At 39.8% G+C, this 20,177-nt stretch overlaps 1 protein-coding gene across 3 annotated transcripts in view; it reads right to left on the reverse strand.

Annotated features, from left to right (window-relative positions):
- Positions 1–7,159: 7,159 nt before the first annotated feature.
- Positions 7,160–20,177, reverse strand: part of galnt13 (polypeptide N-acetylgalactosaminyltransferase 13) — a 38,840-nt gene continuing 25,822 nt past the window's right edge. For 2 of the 3 annotated variants that reach the window (XM_085434134.1, XM_085434133.1), the window contains exons 12-13: positions 17,215–17,437; positions 9,797–9,858 (exon numbers count right to left, since the gene is read on the reverse strand). In XM_085434134.1, the coding sequence (XP_085290260.1) occupies positions 17,252–17,437 (186 nt within the window). In that variant the 3' untranslated portion in view covers positions 9,797–9,858; positions 17,215–17,251. Of the gene's footprint in view, positions 9,859–17,214; positions 17,438–20,177 lie in introns of all 3 variants that reach the window. The other variant, XM_085434135.1, reaches the window with a different exon arrangement.

The following is a 20,177-nucleotide window of genomic DNA, read 5'->3' on the forward strand; positions in this document are numbered from 1 at the left end:
ATGGTAGCTTCTAAAAACAGCACTAAGGCCTGACATAACTGTTTCCAAATGAATGATTGCATGGCAGCACAGAGCAAAGTTGAGATGCCTCTGAGCACTGTCTGCAAGGCACTGTGATTCAGTCCTCTTGAGGAGAACACACAGGAAAAGATTTCCCCATCAGTCACCAGGCCATCATAATTGCCAGGTGAACATTGGCTTCAGCTTCTGCACAATTCTGTGCTTTTATAATGAGTGCAGGGGGACACAGGTCACCCAATTCCTGCATTCTGGCCCTCATTAAGAGGAAAAGGCTATTCACATATTTGCAGAGCAAAAAATATGGCTATTAGTTTGGATTGGCCATCAGCCAGCCAGCCAGCACCACAAGCTAGAAATTTTTAATTGCTGTATTTCATACATATGCTCACTGAAACAAAAGTCTGTACACTACTTTTGTCAAAGTGTCTCTCCTGCATGTACTTCCAGAAAAAGAGCAATTAACTCCAGGATACAGTGGAGCTTTTTTAATGACAAAGTCCCTTTGGATTATCTTCAGTGTTCATGATTTAAAAATCCCATGAGGCCTCCAAATCAAGAGAAAATTAAATGTTCCTGATTAAATAGGCACCGAGTAAAGTAAGAAAAAAACACTTTTTTTTTATGAATATAAAAGAGCCAAAAGCCTGTGTGCTGAACACAGCACCCTGCACACAATGCACCCAGTGGCTTACTAACAATGACTCTTGTTAATGCTTACATAGTAAAATCAAAATTCTAAATGTGTGGAAACTGTGGCAGAGTCAGTGATACTGACAGACAGATATAGAAATTGGCTTTAAAAGTTTGAAAATGTAAGTTAGTCCATTTCAAGCAGGGCTTCGTTATCAGATTCAACCAGCTGCCTGACAGAGAGACAAGGTTCGAACACTTTGTGAACACATAAAAAAAAAGCATTCACCAATCAGAGAGTAAGAGTAGGGAGATTTGAATCCTCATCAACTGTTTGTCTGAAATGTGAAATGTGCTCGCCCCTCCTTTCATAAAATTGCTTGCATAGCTCAAACTGTAACTCAGATCAACCTGGGTTAAAAAATCATGAATCCTCTTGCCTTTATTTTGCTTTGTTTTTTATTTGTGTGTGTGAGCATGTGAGTTTAGCCCATGATTTTCATTGAAATGCTGCCAAATTCTAGGAAGTAGAGAAGAGAAATGTTTCATCACTCATCCAAGTGACTTCCTCAGTCTCAGCTGACTGCGGGTTTCCCTAATCTTATAAACAGTACATTTGCATAATGACCAAACCTAGCACCACTGACTAACAGCATTGTGAGAAGGTGAAAGATGTACCCTCAGGCTCCCTCCTCAATTCAGAGATGGTATGCAGGAACCTTTGAAACTGCACAGTCCTGGTTACTGGAACCGTTTGTCATTGTGTACCTTTACTTTCATGTAATTCACAACAAAAGCTCCCATTTCCACATGGATTGATTTCAGGTTAACTTGCAGCCACAGAGACAATTACAAAGAAAAAAGATCATGCAGTGTTAGTAAGTGTTTTTTATCCAAACATGCAGAACTTATCAACTGTAAGGGAGTCTATAGAAACCATTAATTGAAGCATCATTCAAGCATCCCCAACCCTGCAGACACGCTTCCTTAATTCTGCTCAGCACATACGGTAGGCCTTGTCAGTGACAGCTAAATCCAAGAAAGAGGTTAAAGTCCGGGCTTGTTCTTGTCACACACCAGGAGGCAGCTGATGTGTAACTCTGTGCACTAAATTGGAATATATGCAGATAAGTTCTCATCTAATAATGAGAGAATTTTAAAAAAGTAGTGCATTTTGCTTCAACAAAGAAAAAGGGGTTTTCTCCACCAAAAGCACTTCTTCCATGCAATGTTAGTTATGCAACAGCTAGTGTCATGTGTTAGTCAGTGATCAGAAATACTTTGATGATCTTCTGTAACCCATTTCTTAAAAATAGCCTGGGCAAAACCTGATGGGCGGGTGAGGATGGGATTGATTTATTAATCTAATCAGACCAATGTAGGACACTAGATGCATTTGTCCCCCTCCCTAAATCAGCTAGGATAGCACTTGAGGTTATTCTCGGAAGATCAGCCATCATGTCAGGCAATCTTCTCTTATTTTCTATCTTCCTTTATAATCTCTACAATCAAAGACAGTGCAGGGAAAACCGCCTCAGCTTTGATGCTGGCTTTGATGGATTTGTTCTTCTACGCCCCCCACAAATTTACGACTTCCTCACTAAAAATTCTCTGTAATCTTATTTAGCTGCTACAGTATTGATTTCTTGAATTTTGAACAAGCAATCCTCTTCTTATAAAAGATGTGTGCTATGTCTTTTCTCCCTGCAAAGATTAGGCTTTAACATGATCTGAAGCATGCTGATTGGATGCTGAAGCATTATCAGACTCTCCTCTATACTTGGCATGTAATGTAAAACCATGTGGTGGATAAGAGGAGCAGCATCTCTAAACAAAAGGGCACCCTGGGAGTGCATTCAATGAGCCCATGGGGCAATGCCCTATTTTGCAATTTAAAAGAAAAGGATATATTGCAGACACAAACCATACACATAAACTGAACGGCTTCTTCCTTTGCTACACCTCTGCACCAAGTTTCATGACATTCACCTCAGACCCACCTCAGCCCTTGCTTTGGTGGAGAAATGGGAGTAAAGCAATTGGGTCACAATGTGGTGCCTCCAAGGGACATATGAAATTGTCAGCATCTTGTGGTAATCAAATGACATTACAGCTTTTTGTCAGTGATTGAAAGAGATGGCAACATTTAACCGCAAAACAAACTATCATACCTCTTACAGCTACGCAATCATAGATTTAAAAAGAGATAAAAATTGTAGGTACACTGAACAGCAAATGGGAATATTATTCTGCGTCTGTTGGTTTTTCTGTCCCTAGCTGAAGCGAGACCTTATTAGTTGTTGCCTGGGTCAAAAATAGCATCTGAACAGGAGTGCTTTGTCGAACAGCTCCTGGAGATTGATGATTGATTACCACACAATTACTGCTGAAAGCAGCGGGGCCCTTCCTCCTAATCACTGCTTTCGTCGTGAAAAGGAGATTATCACATAGGAGAAGCTTGTTAGAGCCACTTCCTCCCTGAAAATCAATAAAAATTACTCAAGAGATGGCAAGCATACATCAGAAATGTCTCAGTTGAATCCCTAGGCTGGCTCTGCACATCTACAGGCAGGTACTGTACATTATTCTCGGTATGTGTGGGTGTGTGGGTGCCTCCTGTGGCAGTGGATGTTACCCCATCTGAGATATTAGCCTCAAACTATGTCTAATTAAAGCTGCTTTCCAACGTAGGCGCTCTGGAACTTTAGGTCCCCTCAACAATTAAGTGCAGGATTTCTCCTTTGGTCTCAAGCGAGGCGAAAAGACACATTCAGAGGTTTGATTATCCCCTCTCTCTCTCTTCTACTACCCATTATTGGATTCACTTAGTTGATGGAAACCTATATATAGTGCAGGGGAGAGCCAGGCAGACCGGTATACAATCAAGCAAACTGCAGATACTTGGAGGGATAGGACACAAAATGTCCAGCCTTGGATTTGAAGTCAGGGCACGAAAGTGTTGAGTTTCTTGTCATGATGGTTTAATGGAAACGGGTTAGGGAGACTATCAGACTTAAGGAGACGAGGTTCAATCGCTCCTGTTGCGTCCTTGGAAATTCCACCAGGATGGGCTCAAGGAAAAAAAAACAACAAACAAAAATGAGCTTTTCTATAAGCAACAGTAGTCATGATTTAAAGGGGAAAAAAACTCAAGTTAATGCTTGGATTTACCTTTAAAAGGATGGCATTTACCAACCTTATTAATAGCACTATTTATAATAACCCACTAAAACACATTTATGCACTTCAACACAATTATTCTATTGTTCATACTGTTACTTTTGTATTAACTATAACTAACTGCAACACACAAGACACAATTTAGTGCACACAAATCACACACTATCGTCTTTTATTGCCACATGTAGCTGAATGCACTGCAGTAAGTCTCACACACCGGTGCTGCAACTTAAATATTTCCTTTGCACTCATTTGATTTTGCTGGTGACACAAATACTACTGTAAACCTAAAGGTACTTTTATAGTGTGCATGCTTGGCTTCTGAATGAATTCACGGTTTTGAATAAAACATTAAATAATTCCCTTGTGTTTTCTAAACAAACAGTCTCAGGAATAATAGGGACTTTGTTGTGTAAAATGGGGGAATTAGACATGGTGTAATATGGTCTTTGGTCTCTAGATAAAACCACCTATTTATACAGTATTTCCTGAGCATAAAAAAGACCATGTTTTAAATAGCGGAGAACTGCAGAGTCTTCATCGTGAGGATGTTCTACCTTCCGGAGCGACAGAAAGCTGCAGACAGCCACAGATAAGGCTTCCATTAGGGCTATTATTTTAAAGCATCTCACCCCTTAATGGACCCTCCTGGTGTGCCCACAAACCCGCTATCTTATCCTCACAGGGCCCGTTAACCAGCCTGGGTTTCGCTTCCTACAGGTGTGAAACTGTCTGAAACCACAGTCAGTCCCCTCAGGGCAGCTGCTGGGAGCGCTGTGAGGCACTGATGTTTTGTCAGCCCCACAACAACAACTGTTAATACCTCTGCAGTGGGCACCTTAGAGAGCTTTGAGAAATACTGATCAAAAAGCTACCATAAGTGAGGACAATGAAAATGCACAGTATATCTGCTATGAGTGTTTATTATTTACCCACTATGTCTAATGAGACTTTAGGCACAAATAGTTTTTGTTTCTAATTTTATGCTTAAATGGTTATTCTTTCTTTTATTTGATGAAAAAAATGAAGACTTACACCACTCTCCTCACTGTACTTTAAATGCGAAGCTGAGCAGAAACAAGGAACATCAGCACACCCAACACAGTCAATATTCATTATTGGTCTATTTTTATATTTTTTGTACAAATATTTTTGCATGGACTTTGTTCTGGATTGCACTTCGAGCCAACACATCTCTATGAGGCTGTCAGGTTTTATTCAAAGCCCCTCCTTGAGCCTGGTTCTGCCAGAGGTTTCTTCCTGTTAAAAGCGAGTTTTTCTTTCCCACTGTTGCCAAAGTGCTTGCTCATAGGGGGTCGCCTGATTGTTGGTGTTTGTCTGTATTACTAGGTCTTTACCTTACAGTGTTAAGTGACTTGTATTGACCATTGTTGGGATTTGGCACTATATTAAAAATATATATATATATATATATTTTTGCTGGATTAATGATGCTATACCCAACAAGTTAAAAAGTTAGCTTCAGAGATTCTTTGTTTCATGTAGATGTGAGAAAGGTGTTGAGACTCACATACTGGCTAACATCATATCTAATCAGCCAATCACAGCCAGTGAATTTAGGCATGCAGATAATGACAGGATTATCGGCTGAAGTTCAAATCGAGCATCACCTAGGGGAAGAGATGTCATCTGAACATGGCGTTGTTGTTGGCGCCGGGTTGGCTGAAATTACTTATGTACTGGAATTTTCCCACACAACCATCTCTGGGGTTTCGCGAGAATGGATCGAAAAAGAGAAAACACCAAGTGAGCGGCAATTCTCTGGTCCAATGTCAAACTGGAACATGACAGTTCATTGTACTTAAACGGCCTTCATAGGCACCTGGTTACAATCTAATATAGCTCATGTGGTGGAAAGAGGCAGTTGCATCATTGATGTGCAGAAAACAAATCTATGCAATAGCAAATTCAATTAGTTCGCAAGGCAAAAGTGGGTACTAGTCAAGCCTAACTTACTGTATAAAGTGATGAGTGTAAGGATGTTCGTCAGCATGTTCAAATCGTTTTCTAATTCCTACGCTCTGTGCTAACAAAGAGTGGCAGCAGATAATATTGTGCTGGATAAAAATGCCGATTTCAAACACATTTGCAGTGAGGAAGGTGTTTTATGCCATTTTTAGTCGTTTTACTAGTTTTTAGTTGGGTGACTAGACTGACACCAGCTGTTCTTGAAAGTATTAACATGATTTGCTATGAAGTCTATTATGAAGCCTGATTTGATAGCTATAATAGAAGAAGTTGGAAATGCTACCTTGTGTTATATCATGGTGGCCACTGGACTGTGGGCAGCACTTTGGAAATCCTGGTTCCAATCAATAAGCCTGACATTTATTGAGTAAGTCATCAAGCCTTTTTTTTTCCTGATTCCAGCTTCTGAAATGTGCAGACTTGCTGTTCAGACAACTTTGCCTGTAAGAGGTTTGAGTATAGAAAACAAATATTAAAAATATATGCTGTCCTTTTCAACAACTTAAGGCTTCAAGGCTAAGCCGTTAAGTAATCAACTGAACAAAAATCAGAAAAATGAATGAATATTCCAAATAATAATTAGTAAAGTTGTATAATTCATGACGTCCAGTGTCTGCTGGGTATTCTGCTAGCTTTATTTTTTCAAAGCTTTGCTCAAAAAGAACAATTTTGTGTCTCAGACTTTTTCATAGTCACCTGAAAGGTCGAGCCTTCTGTGATTAAAAGCACACAGAATAATGACAAACTCCTTTACACATAAAGCAAAAAACCAACAACTAACATTCATTACAATGTAACTCTTATAGTATCCTGTTGTATTGGTGTTTTTTTCTAGCTCATAATAAAAGAGACGGTACAATTTGCTACATTTAAAAAGGACAGAGTAACCCCGGGTAATGAGATGTACGTGAGGCCTTAAAAGCTTATTAATCAACCGTATATTTTGGTGCGACAAGCTGTCAGGTGCTCAACAGTGAAGCTAATCATTATTTTATGTTCAGAAGTTTTATTTTTTCTACAAAAAAAAAAAAATTTAAAAAAAAAAAAAGCGAAATGTACAAACAGATGACAAATGTGCAACCCACACATTGAAACATTACATTCCTGTTCTAACAACATGCACTTTAAGATAATGAAAAACAATAAATGTGTGTGCGTAATATCAAAGAGGTCACTGGTTTTCAATCTGAATGCCAAGCAGGCACCTGGCATCAGTTCAGTATTCAAGCAGCATGGGCAGTATACCCCACCCCTCATGTACTTAGTCCTTCAGATAGTCTCCGAATTGGTTTTTGTGGGACCAATGAGGATTTCCAAAACACAGCACAATTTCAAAACCCACAGTCAGCACTGTTTTTATTACTTCCAAATCTATCACGTGGTTTCGTTTAATCATCATTCAGTATGTTTTGCAAGAATATTCCAGTTTTACAGCATCTTAGAAAAATAATTGGTTCTGTATATATAACAACAATGGTGCTAGATACATCTGAACAGCATTATGTACAATACAATTTGTTTGCCGAATGTGGTGAAAGATATCTGTAAAGGTAACGATGAGTACTGGTATACTTCATATTCACTTAATGCAATGATCAAGACTTTGTATCATTTATTTATGAGATATGGTAATTATTTAATATCAATAAGCTGCAATATTTTATCTCAAACCATCCTTTTCAAACATAAAACGCCTCAACCATCCAAAATCACTAAAAACCAAACATGTAACAACTTTTATAAGGAAAGATTTGCACCCGGATATGTCATGATATCTCCTATGGAAAGAATTTGAAATCATATGGAAACAGACTTAAAAATAATCTTTTTGATGTAATGATGTTTTGATAGCTATAATATTACAGTGTGATTTTCTCAAAAGTACCTGTTAAAATCTACATTCATTCAAAATGTATCACTTGTATTTCTAGTCCAAAACCAACATCATATTTCTCATCACCTGTAATAGATTAACTTCCATGATGTAATTCCTGTTGGAGTAATACGGAACATCAACAGCTGCGTCAGTTAACAACCGACCTGGAATTTCAAAGATATGTTTCAGGTATAGTGCTGTGCAAAAGTCTCGAGTTGCCCCTCATTTCCTTTTGCTTTGCTTCCAAAGTAGTTAGAGTTTCATGCAATTTTTAAAGTGGTCTTGAGCAATAATTATCATTTGAATCTTTAAAATTTTGTCTTTGGACATTGACTGCTTTTTTTGTTGTTGTTTTTAATTTCAGACAAGTTCTTGCACCTGACCATTTTCAGACTAATGTTTTGGGGGGATTTTGCATTTTCTTTGGGGGGGGTATCTTTAGGCGCTTTGTTATTAGCATTCTGTTGCAAAAACATTTTCCCCACAATTTCTTTAAACCAAGACTATGAACAAAGGCATTCAGGAGAGAGGTTCAATAGTGAGTCTCTATAGCCATCTGTAAAACAAGGTGGCGGCTCTGTCATGGTTGTGACTGCAATTCAGCCACTATTACTGGGGGATCTTCAAAACTCATCAAAATTGATCAGATTTAGATCCACCATCCCCAAACACACCGCCAATGTAGCAAAAACATACCTGGATAGAAAAGCACACAGTGAAACACTGTCAATCATGGACTGGCGTCCCCAGAGCCCGGATCTCAACATTAATAAAGCAGTGTGGGATCAACTTGACAGAATGGAAAGAAAGGCAGCCAACATCCAAAGACGACCTTTGAATGTCTTTTAAAAAGCCTGGAGAACTATTCCTGAAGACTTACTTATGGAAGTTACAAGAAAGCTGCCTAAGAGAGTTCAGGCTGTGTTGAAGAATACTAAAAACTGATTTTTTTTAAAGCTCCCTAGAATTATACAAACTGTTTTGTCTTATACTGCATCTCCATGTATGTTTGCATACTTCAATAAAGCACTGCAAATATCAAGAAGTTAAGGGTGGCTCAAGACTTTCTGCACAGTACTAGAAACTTTAAAGAGATTAGTACAACTCTTTAACCAAGTTTAAGGGATCTTCATAAAAATGGCACTCCTCTCAAGTTAAACTGTAACAACTGATATGGGTGTCAGGGCTTCAACTGAAATTTGATTGTTCAGTTTGTTAAGGTTGGGCTTCCGTTTTCTCTCGAGCAGATTTATTACCACACGGTCTCATGAAACGTGATAAAAAGACACGTCCTAAATAGCTAATGCTACAGTGGGCTTGATAAAGAAGAAGGAAAAGCATTTGTAGGTTATACAGGGCTACGACTTTATCCCTTCAGTAAATCACCTTAAGAGGGTAACACCTATCAGTGCTGATCTCCATATGTTAGTCAACAGTTGCAGTTAAAATGACCACCATTCTGCTTCAAGCATAGACACAGTAGACACCGACACGAAAAGAGAATGAGCAGCAAACCAGCTGTTTTCTTTTACAACTGTACCTATAGTAGATACATCAATGCCTGTCTGGATACAGTGGTGGTTATAGAATCTCAACCATTGCAAAGATACGTCTCAGAAAATGACAAATGGTCTCCTGTTTATGTTTTTCCAGAAGCTAATCAGCAGTCAGTGCAGCAGATTCACAGCTAGCAGGTGTCCATCACAGTGTGACTCCTTTGATGTGAGTGTTTTCCATGCACGACCCGATACGTCATTATCCTAGTTCAGATCTGTAAAAGTTCCCAAAGCTACAGCTCATCATATTTTTAGAAATGCAGGTGCCAGTGCAGTTTATCCTCAAACCTGTGTTGAACTGTAATACGATCAAATGGAAGAAAAGCCGCTGCTGCCCAGTTCTCTGCATTTCTTGGCCAGGATGTAAAAGCAAGAGGTGCATGATGTGTGGTAAGAGCCATCTGGTGAGGGTAAGGAAAGCCAGGACTGGTTGGGTGGAGAACGACAGAGGACTGAGGTGAAGAGTCAGACGCTAAGGGTCATGTTACGGAGCAGCCACTGCTGGGAACGGCTGCCATTGCAGTCTCTCAATGTGGGGACCATCTTGTCGTCCTCAGAGGGCATGTCCAAGCACTGGTTGCTATTCACATGCAGCAGAGTAAGTCGCTGGAGAGAAAAGATGAAAAAACAAAACAACAGGCAGTTACAACTGATGTAAATATATACGCATGACATTAAACAATTACAAGTTGAAGACCAACCTCCCCTGTGTTTTACAGTCATGTACTCTCAAAGATGCAGGTCATCACTGAGGGCATCAGTGTCAGCTGCCAGTGCCTCACTGCTTCAACTGTGGTCTGAAGAAAAGCTGAATCTATGCGCATCACTCAAACCAACCCTCAGATTCATTTTAACTACCAATTTCCCAAATTTCAGCTTTGTTGTACCATTGACCCAGTAAATAAACTTAAGTCTGTGCCTGCACCATTTATTAAAACAATAAAAACAGAATGACAAAATAAGGAACATAAAAAAGGGTTACCCCTCATACAATACATCTCTCACTGTGAAACGCTGTGGAAATCGAGGCTCCTGTCGGGGGAGAAACTTGTCATTGGCACTTTAACAAAAGGATGTTTCTGTGATTGACTGAGCTTCAAAAGCATCAACCTCTCTAGAGCCAACTCCCCCCCACATTCAGTGGTAATGGGAAAAGGAGTTGTTTTAATGTTAAAACCACTGCAACAAACTCGCTACAGTGTTTTCAGTTTTATCACTATGTTTAGGTTTGCAAACTCCTGTATGTTCATTGAATAGCAGGTGAAGACACATCATGAACAAGTGGATCGCATACAAAGTAAACGTAGACCTGTGCATACATTTGACCTTAACAAGGAGGTCTACTGAGGCGTTTTCTAGTCTTTAAAGCTGATTTTTGGACCATTAAAAAAGTGATTATATTCTGATTACGAATGTAAATAACACATTCTTTACACATCCCGAAATTACAAAGCAGCTTTAAAAATTAATGTAGGGTCTGTTTATACTCCGTTTTTATCTCTGTTTTGGTCTGTGCCATCAACAAAGGAAAAGATCCGGTCCTGTAGCTCCTAATTTTCACCAACCATTCACTGCAGGCCAGAAAATCAAACCAAAGAGCTGAAATGATAGCGATGTGAGGTGATAATAATGTTTGTTCCTCTGAGTGACCCTTATCACATACATGTGGTGATCTGGTCCATTCTCAGGAACAATAAGTTTTAAATATTTATTTATTCCAATTATTAAAATAACCTAGGAAAAAGAGTTTATTGTTAACACTGCAGCTCATTATATTTACTTTTTGATCAAAGTGCTACAGTATAATAGGCACCATTAGCACCAGCAGTAATACTGCTGGTGCTTGTTAGCACTGACCACATCACGATTATTTATTCAACACCATGCTTGGGATAAACTGTGTTTTTATTGTTAATGCGACACATTATAGCAGCATCTTTTTTCAGAACACATAAGTAACCAGGGATCACGAGGAGAAGAAAAAGGTTACAATGTGACATTAGTTGCAACAAATATCTCTACCCTAATGATTGTGTGTGCCTTAATCAGTACACCACAATGACCGCCTCTCAGTTGCAAATTGTGTAAAATCTGATAAAAATTTTCCATTTTTGTTACTATGGTTGCTGTAGCTCAGGAGGTAGAGCAGATCATCTACTAATCAGAAGGCTGGTGGTTCGATATCTGGCTCCTCCAGTCTGCATGCCGAATATCCTTGGACAAGATAGTAAATCCAAGTTGCTTGTATGGATGGGTGAATTAGGCAAGTTGTATAAAGCACTTTAAGTGCTCAGTTAGAGTTGAAAAAAACCTATATAAGAACCAGTCCATGTATTAGCAGTGTGTCACAAACAAAAAAAAAACAAAACAAAAAAAAAACAAAAAAAAAAACCACAATTTGTTGCCATTTTTCAGCTGATTCAAAGACAACACAGTTTGACAGCATTAAATTTTTTGCACCAACAAGTAGGGATGGGTATCGTTTAGGTTTTATCCGATACCGGTGCCAAACCGGTACTTTTGAAACTGTGCCGGTGCTTAAACGGTGCTCGAACCGGTGCTTAAAGAATGGAGAACACAAAATTGGTCCAAAAACCTCTCATGTTCAGCTGTTTTTTGTAAAAAGATAACAATGTTAGCCTTTTCTGCAGCTATGGGGCATATATGGTATCACTCTTAGCTGGAAGCAGTGCTTAAACAATGGAAAAAACACAAACTTTGTCCAAAAAACCTCTCATGTTTAACTGTTTTCCACTTTTTCTTTGGTCATTTTAGCCTTTTTGGCCATGATGAAGGGAGTATCTGCCATCAAACAAGAAGACAGCCGCATGTAGCTATGATGATGTTTGCTAGTTCACCTTACATGCATGTCAGAGATTTACAGTTAACAAACAGTCAGGTGAATAAACAACACTGAGACACTTGATACTGATAACGTGCGGCACGGGTGAAACTCAGAGAGAGTCACACCGAGCTGCAGTATTCGTTTATTTTTATAGTAGCAGGGTGGGACAAGCATAGCAGTTTCCTTTAATTTTGCATACGTGTGTGTGGGTGTATGCGTCACTAAGTTCGTGTGTGTGCTAATCTCTTTGCTGTAAATGACACGGGGTCAGCTTCCTGTTTCTGCGAACAAAGCTGTGGGTGTTGTATCTGTGCAAAGGAGCAAGTCTTTCCTATAAGAGTAAAATATGAACATATACTTTAATGCAACATAAAACTCATAAAAGCGTTTCTTCCTTAACAATGCATTAATGTAATAACGTGGTTAGCCTACTCAACGTAAATTACACACGGACAACATTAAGCTACTCACGCAGAGAAGAACGGCTGCTGCTGCATCATCATCCGTCATCATTTCTGCTACACTGGCAGGGCTAGGGGCCAGGACTCTATTCTTCGGGTTTTTGGGGGATATTGCTCCGGGTCCGATAACAGGTACCACACCCGCAGTAGATGTGCACGGTGTGAGGTCTCGCAGCAAGCTATCAAATACGGCGCATTTCTCAGCTTTTAAAAAAAAACGCTATGCGTCGCCAGGTGTTTCATCGGATTTGAGGTGTTACCTCCTTTGACAGTATCACAGTATCAGCTTAAAGCACTTGTTGCAGGCTGCTGAGTTTGCATCTTTTGCTGTGAAGTACAGCCAGACTTTTGACCGCTTCGCCTTGGGCATTTTTAATCTGTAGCTCTGCTCTAAAAGAACGTAGGTACCTGGACCCGCCTACTATCCTCGGAAACGTAAAATGATTGGCTAGAATCTAAAGTGTATCACAGCTCAGGAAATAAAGCACTGAAATAAAGCACCGTAATAAAGCACCGAAATGTGCGCTGCTTTTCGGTCTGGTTACTACCGTTTATGTCAGAACCGGTGCCATCATGGCACCGGACACCGGTACCCATCCCTACCAACAAGGTGATTTGTAAAGAGTTATTAGCAGAAAACCTGCCATATTTGAGCAGGGTGTGCAGTGTGTCCTTAAAATTTTTGAGGAAACTAGACAAGTGAAGGACAAAAGAAGTGGCTACAGCAGATTCACTGTATTTGTCGTGTCCTTATAAAATAGGGGGGGGGGGGGGGGGGGGGATCCAGCAAAGACCTGACACAGAACCAGAGAGATGTATCTGGCCATTGAACTGATCCATCTCTTGTTCACTGACACATCATAAGAAATTGTTTGAAATTGAGGCAGAGAAGATAAAAGGCCAAGACATGCCAAATTATATTTATAGAGTGATAAATCCAGTTTAGAAAATTTAGGTTCAAATCATCATGAACAGAGGAGTTCAGGAGAAAGGTACAACAGGGAGTGTCCACAGTTATGTATTAAACATGGCGGAGGATCGGTCATGGTTGGGGGTTCAATTCAGCCAGTGGTGCTAGGGACCTTGTCAAAATAGATGGAATTATTGACACCGAGAAGTAAAGTCAGACTCTGACCCACCAACAACTATAAGGCATCTGATTGGCAGCAGCTTCAGTTTTCAGCGTGGACTCAAACACACTGCAATGCAGTAAAAGCACGGAACAAAAGAAGAGCTTTGACTGTCCTTCAAGAGGCCTTGAGAATTATTCCTAAAGACTACTTTAACACAGAGTGAACTGTCTTAGGCAGCTTCCATGTCATTTTTTTAAAGTATAAAGTCAGTAACACCAAATATTGACTTTCAAGCTCATTGCAATTGCTCAAACTCTGTTGTTGCCTTATAAACTGTATTTCTATGTATGTTTGCATGTTTTGAGAATCACTGCACTTAGTTCCCTTTTTCCTAGCAAAATATAAAGAAATAAGAGGTTGCTCTAGACTTGCACAGCATTGTATACCAGTAAAAACACCTGTACAGAACTAATGAAGGTGTGTAACTGCAAAGCTTATCATTATAGAAGTATTTTAATAACCTTACATTTCTCACAGTGGCTTCATTACACATCACAGGCCAAATATGCCATCATCTGCTAACTAAATTGACCGTGGGACAAGTTGGATTGGGCTCTGTCTAACTGGGCTCAGGTGACAATGACTGATTAACTGGCTTTCTTCATGAAAGACATTTTAGTAAAATAATGATGAGTGAAAACCATTTACACTCTCAGGGATCTGGTACTGTGCATACTGGCTCACTGTCACTGCCATAGCTCATCAAGACACTTAAATAGAACAGGGTCCCCGTTAATGTAATTACAGTATTCCTTCTCCTGCTCCACTCCATCGCTCGTGTCTGTCCTATGTGATGCTTTTTCGTGGAAACCAGAAAGGCTAGAAAACAGGACAAACTGGACCAGACTGGAAATAACACACCTGTTGTGATGAGCTCGAACTCAAGCACCACACAAGTGGTATGTACCACAGGAGAGAATCTGTGGCTATCTGCCACACGTCACCAGAGATAACACCCCCCACTAACAACTGTGAGAGAGCCCTCAATAGCCTTGATTAACCATTTATGTTTAAACCCTCAGTAGTAACATGCTTCCGCAATTTCATTCCTCACTTGAGTTGCTTTTCTCATCCTAATGATCACATGCAGAGGAGTAGGGGACTTGAGAGTTGGTTTGTAAAGAGAAGCAGAGCCTCTGCAGAGAAAAACAATGCCACGAGAGAAATTGGGAAAATTATGTTAGGAGCTACAAAGATGCCATGTAATATATGAAAATGTATAAGCGTATAAATGAAAACCAAAACAGAGATAGCCTCAGGTTTAGCAGTTTGCAGCTTAACACAATGTTATATTGGCATAAAAAATAAAACGCAGGTGAACAAGTAACCTAAAAATACATCATGGCATAAAAACTGGTCATTAAGCATGATTTGGGGGTTTTTAAATTCTGCAATCGAGGCATAATTCTTCATTAAAACAAGATTGTGCTTTGACAGTTAACAGAGGATATTCAGACTAATGAGCTCACGGAGACGCTCAGGCCATGTTTGATCTCAAGCTATAAAACACAAGGGCCCAACACTATCTGCCTGGATACAAAGAAGTGCATGCAAACACAGCCACACACACACACACACACACACACACACACACACACACACACACACCTTTCCTGAAGTACACATTGCAGACTGCCCTACAGGGCACACTTGTTCAAACAGAGTGAGAACAAAGAGAGCAGGTGGCACACAACCTCACACACCTGTCTAAAAACAAAGGAAAAGAACAGTAAGCTTGTGCTACACTATACTTTAATTTAAAAAGTAGTTCTTTAATAGTAGTTGTAACTTCATAGCAAAGTTCTTCCTAAACTATTGAGAAGAAGAATAAAAAAGAAGCAAAGATCAACAATTTTTTCCTAATCCAGACTGAATGAATACTACATTTTTGAGCCATGCGCAGGGCATAATCATTTACAAAGCCTTTCTAAACAGCCTTAAATCATAAAGATACTATTTTTCCTTTCATTCAAAATCTAAATTTACTCCAGGGGAACATGTGGCACAAGAAAAGTATGATTTGAAAAAGAAAAAAGTTCCATGTTCAATGAAATTACTCGAAATATGGAGGCCCTGTCCTTTGCTCATAATTATTTCATGCTTGCTTTGGGGCAGAGAAAACTCCCATCTTCCTCCCAGCAAACCAAGCACAGTCTCCAGAGCAAGAAACCGAGTGTGTGCACAGCTGAGACCAGCTAATTAAATGATGACCGTTTCTAACCATAACCCAGGTTGAGGAATAGCATCCTCTTTATCACCACACAGCACACTGGACTTGCTGAAAGGCAGAGAGGTTCTTGTTTTGACGTGATCTTCTGTGCTTGCTGCTGGGGATCTAGATAGAGGAGTGGCTTTTTTGTGGGATACAAACACAGCAGATACTTTTGTATCTCAGGGCAGATTCAGCAACAGTGTCATTTGCTTTAATGGAGCCCTTCTCTTGTGTACGTGCTCCTCTCTGCTTGCTATGCTAGGAGGACGTCTGAGAGTGAACAGCAAATCAGGCCATCTAACAGCAGGTCACTATACTGCCACAACTCTGACACACACCAGCAGTCCCGGGAGCTCCTTACCCAATTTGCCCTGCTTGGACACAGAAACTGTGGCATGCTACAGTGAAATTGCTCTTTAGCGTTTTGAGAGATACAACAGTACAGGATTCTGAGATGTTCACTCCAAATTACTCAACAGAACAGAATTGGCTACAGAGAGAATGACTGACAGACACAAAGCCTCGAAAAGGCAGGAAAATAACAACTCCGAAATGGACAGAAATGCTGAGCTGAAGAACATTCCTCACAAAAGTATGTAAATAAGAAGGCTTAGTGGTGAAAAAACACTGATAATGGGCATTTTACAATGTACATGGAACACTGTGTACACAGCTGCTTTTGGCCAATAAGAGAGTGGCCTGAGCAACTACAGCCATGAAAGATGGGTTCACAATGAAGGATCACTTCAAAAGAACTTGTAAACAATGGCGAGCCCATTTGAATAAGCTCCGCATGCAGATAATCAGCTAAAAATAAGCACGTCCTCCATCTCGGCCATCATTCATCATGTGCAGGCAGTCCAGGGGACAGCCAGTGAATTTTCACATCAAAATATAATATTTATTTTGGAAAATAAATGTCAATTGAGATGTAATTTAGCAAAAAGATTAGCTAAAGGTCTTCCAGATAGCATCTTATACAGAGAAGCATCTTGACAGGACATCTGTCATTGTGTAATGAAGCTCTTCCCACGTCTCTGTGCACTCCCCCCTTGAAAGGTCACCAATAACAAAAAAGTGTTAATGCTTCCTAAAACACATGCACATTCAGGCGTACACCTGGAAGAACCACAAGTCTACTCTCACTGACAAAAATCAGAAAATCAAACATACTCTCAAAACAGCCAAAGTTGCCTATTACAGCCCAAACAGGTCTAGTGAATTCTAACAGTGTGAAACTACATTGCTACAGAGCAACTATGATGACCACCAACCTCTAATTCTACACCTAACTTGTGCTAATCTGCTCACCTCACGCCCCCCGTAGCCCCCGAGAGCAGACTTGAGTTTAGAGAAAATAATCCGTGGGACTGAAGTAGAGGTGTCTAGCGACCTCCAGACGAGTGTAGTTGTGGAGGATCCACGACTGTATTGGACTGTTGTTACAGTACTCCACAGTGGGGCCATAGGTGCCGTCCTCCAGACGGCCGATGGTCAGACATGATTGGGTGATGATGTGGAGGAAGGTGTGCTTCTGCAGTGAGCCAGGAGGGAAAAGGGACAGATGGTTTTCAAGGTAAGTCAGAGTCATAAAGTAATTCTTAAACTGATGCGTCTGTTCTTCGCAGTAAACTTTCCCAGACACTGACTAAATGTCTGACTTATTTGGTCCATTTCTTGTTTTATTTAGTTATTAGATGGACCATATCTTCATAAGCGATATGGGTCATGTTTCAAATTATTCATGTGACTATTGGCTCAGTCACCCACGAAAAAAGGTAACAGGATGGCAACCTCCTTGCATCAAATCAGTAGCAACAATCACTTGTAGGCAGATCTCATTGATGCAGACAGATTGGCAACACATTAAAATCTGTCTGCATTTATGAATCTGAGTGTGTTTGCACCAATAAGCGCTTGCCCATTGAAAGTCTCCTGGTTAAATTCCTATATAAAAGCAAGCAGAGTGCCTATGTCATTCTTTAGTTAAACTGCCATCCTGCAGCAATTACATCACAGTTTAATGTTTAATATAAAGGTGCCATATTCTGCTGATTTATCACAGTGAATCCCTCTGTTCTCACAGATTGCATGTAACTGCCAACTTGACCCCATTCAATGGCAGACTGTTGACAGTCTGATAGGAGACCCACTTATTTTTAATAGACATCTTGATGCACAAAGTGGCTTTGGGGTCAGCAACTGACTGCAAGTAGTTGCAGGCCTGGTTGCTGTCTCCAAAGCAACCACTTGAAAGTCTAGGAGGTTGGTTTCAAAGTTCAAACCCCTGAGAAAATGACCACATCAACAATTTGAACATGTCCTTACAATGAGGCAGACGATATTTGCCAAAATTAGCACAATGCAAATAATTTTGGGGGGCAATTTATAAAACGAGATGGACAATTTAAAAAAAAAAAAAAAAAAAAAAAAAGTTAGATGACATGTTTTTACTAAATATCTATGTTCTAATTCGTGGCAGGGCGTGGTCGGCAGGGAAAGCGGACCCAGCTGCACAGGATCGCAATCACGCCTCGCCAACTTAAGATCGGTATAGAGTCCTGTTGTGGTGTTGCTGTTGTTGTTGGTATGTGGCTGGCAGCTGGGAAGCTGAGCCGACTTGTGTGAGCTTCAAGCGTAATAAAGAGAATGTCCAACAGTGGTGAAACGCGGTCATGTCATGCCCCTTACCTGCAGGAATTTGAGTTTATCTATTTGATTCTCCCATTTTACTCCCTGATACAGCCTGTGGCTTAGTGTGCCTCACTTGTAAATAGCTATTCAATCAATATGCCAATCCATGCCTCAAACTCTTTATCTCCAATAAACTCATTACTTGCATTTTGCTGCAATAGTTCAAGTGTGAATTAAATAACGATTAGCTCAAATATTTTAAGTCTTAAAAAAATAAAGAACATTCTGGGTTTCTTTAGCCAGAAAACTGGCTGGAAAAAAAAAAAAAAGTTTAAAAACTACATTAATTAGACTCTACTAAAGCTAAAACACAACTTGACAAGCACAGCAAAGTTAAAAAGTACAGATAAATTGGTGAAAACTTCAGCGCACTTAGAAATTTTGGCTATCATGTGTTTGAGTGGGATATCCATGCGAGGGAAAGCACAGCAAATAGAACTTATTGCTGGCTGAAACAGCAGAGTAGGTGAACAGGAAAGTGGATGTCGGTCACAACTGTAAATGAATACAGGAGGAATATGGAGAAGCCAGGTATTTCTGTGAAAGTGAAACTGATGACCAGATGAAATGTTAATGGTACTGTAGTCATCCAGGATTCAGTCCCTGTCAGTCACACCTGGGCTAAAAATAACACCGGCTACTGACAGCGATGAAACCCCAGAGCTGTTTACAACAGAGACCGGTCCTCTTCGTTATGAATTATTCATTTTATTCTCTTTTTTCCCCCCCATTTTAAGGAAAACACACTGAGAGCAAAGTGTAATGAAAGGATTTCTCCATGGATTTGTTCAATGCTCGATGGAAAGGCCTCTGAGCTTCCTCACTTTGTCATACCGCCATGTCAGTGATAGGACATCTCAATCACTCATAGACAACTCTGCATGCGACGCTGCCTCGTCTAACCATCTCCCAGAGGATTAAAAATGCAAAAATTGTTCATATAAAAATGCTTTTTGAGTTGTGTAATCCATAATGTATTTTGATGTATTCTAAGGAAACAAGGCTTGAGAAGAATATTTAGTTTTCCTATGAGATTCAAAATGTCTTTGTTTCCTGCCCACAACATCTGTTTCTTCATTTGACTGAATATCAAAAATGCAAGCTTATTACTGCTTGCATACCCAGGAATATTAGGTAAAGTGAAACCCTGGTGTTCAATATGCAGCGTCTAGCTTTGTCAATTATATTTTCTAATTCAGTGCTATTGCAAAAGGAAAAGACTTTGATACATACATATATACACATATAGAAATACCTGTAATGAGCAACACAGCTAAAAAAAAAAAAAAAAAAAAAAGAAAAAAAAAGAAAAAAAAAAAAGACATAAGGTTATTATTTTTTCACCTCACCATTTTGCACCTAATGCATGCAATCATTTGTCTTTGATATTTGTAGGTGATACTTGTGTTTTGGTTTGTTTGCTTGTTTTTGGGGTGGGGGGGGGGGGGGGGGGTTATAGGTTAGACTTCAGTTTCTCTCTGCGATGTAAATTATTTGGTGACTTGATTGTTCTGCTGCACATACAATATATTTGTCTACAAAATATAAAAGGATAAATTGCAATGCGTGATTCCAGGTCA

This window comes from Copadichromis virginalis, linkage group LG16 (genome assembly GCF_057382275.1).
Source record: "Copadichromis virginalis isolate Kocher_CV1m ecotype Utaka linkage group LG16, C_Virginalis_male_GT1.1, whole genome shotgun sequence".
NCBI classification, from domain to species: domain Eukaryota; kingdom Metazoa; phylum Chordata; class Actinopteri; order Cichliformes; family Cichlidae; genus Copadichromis; species Copadichromis virginalis.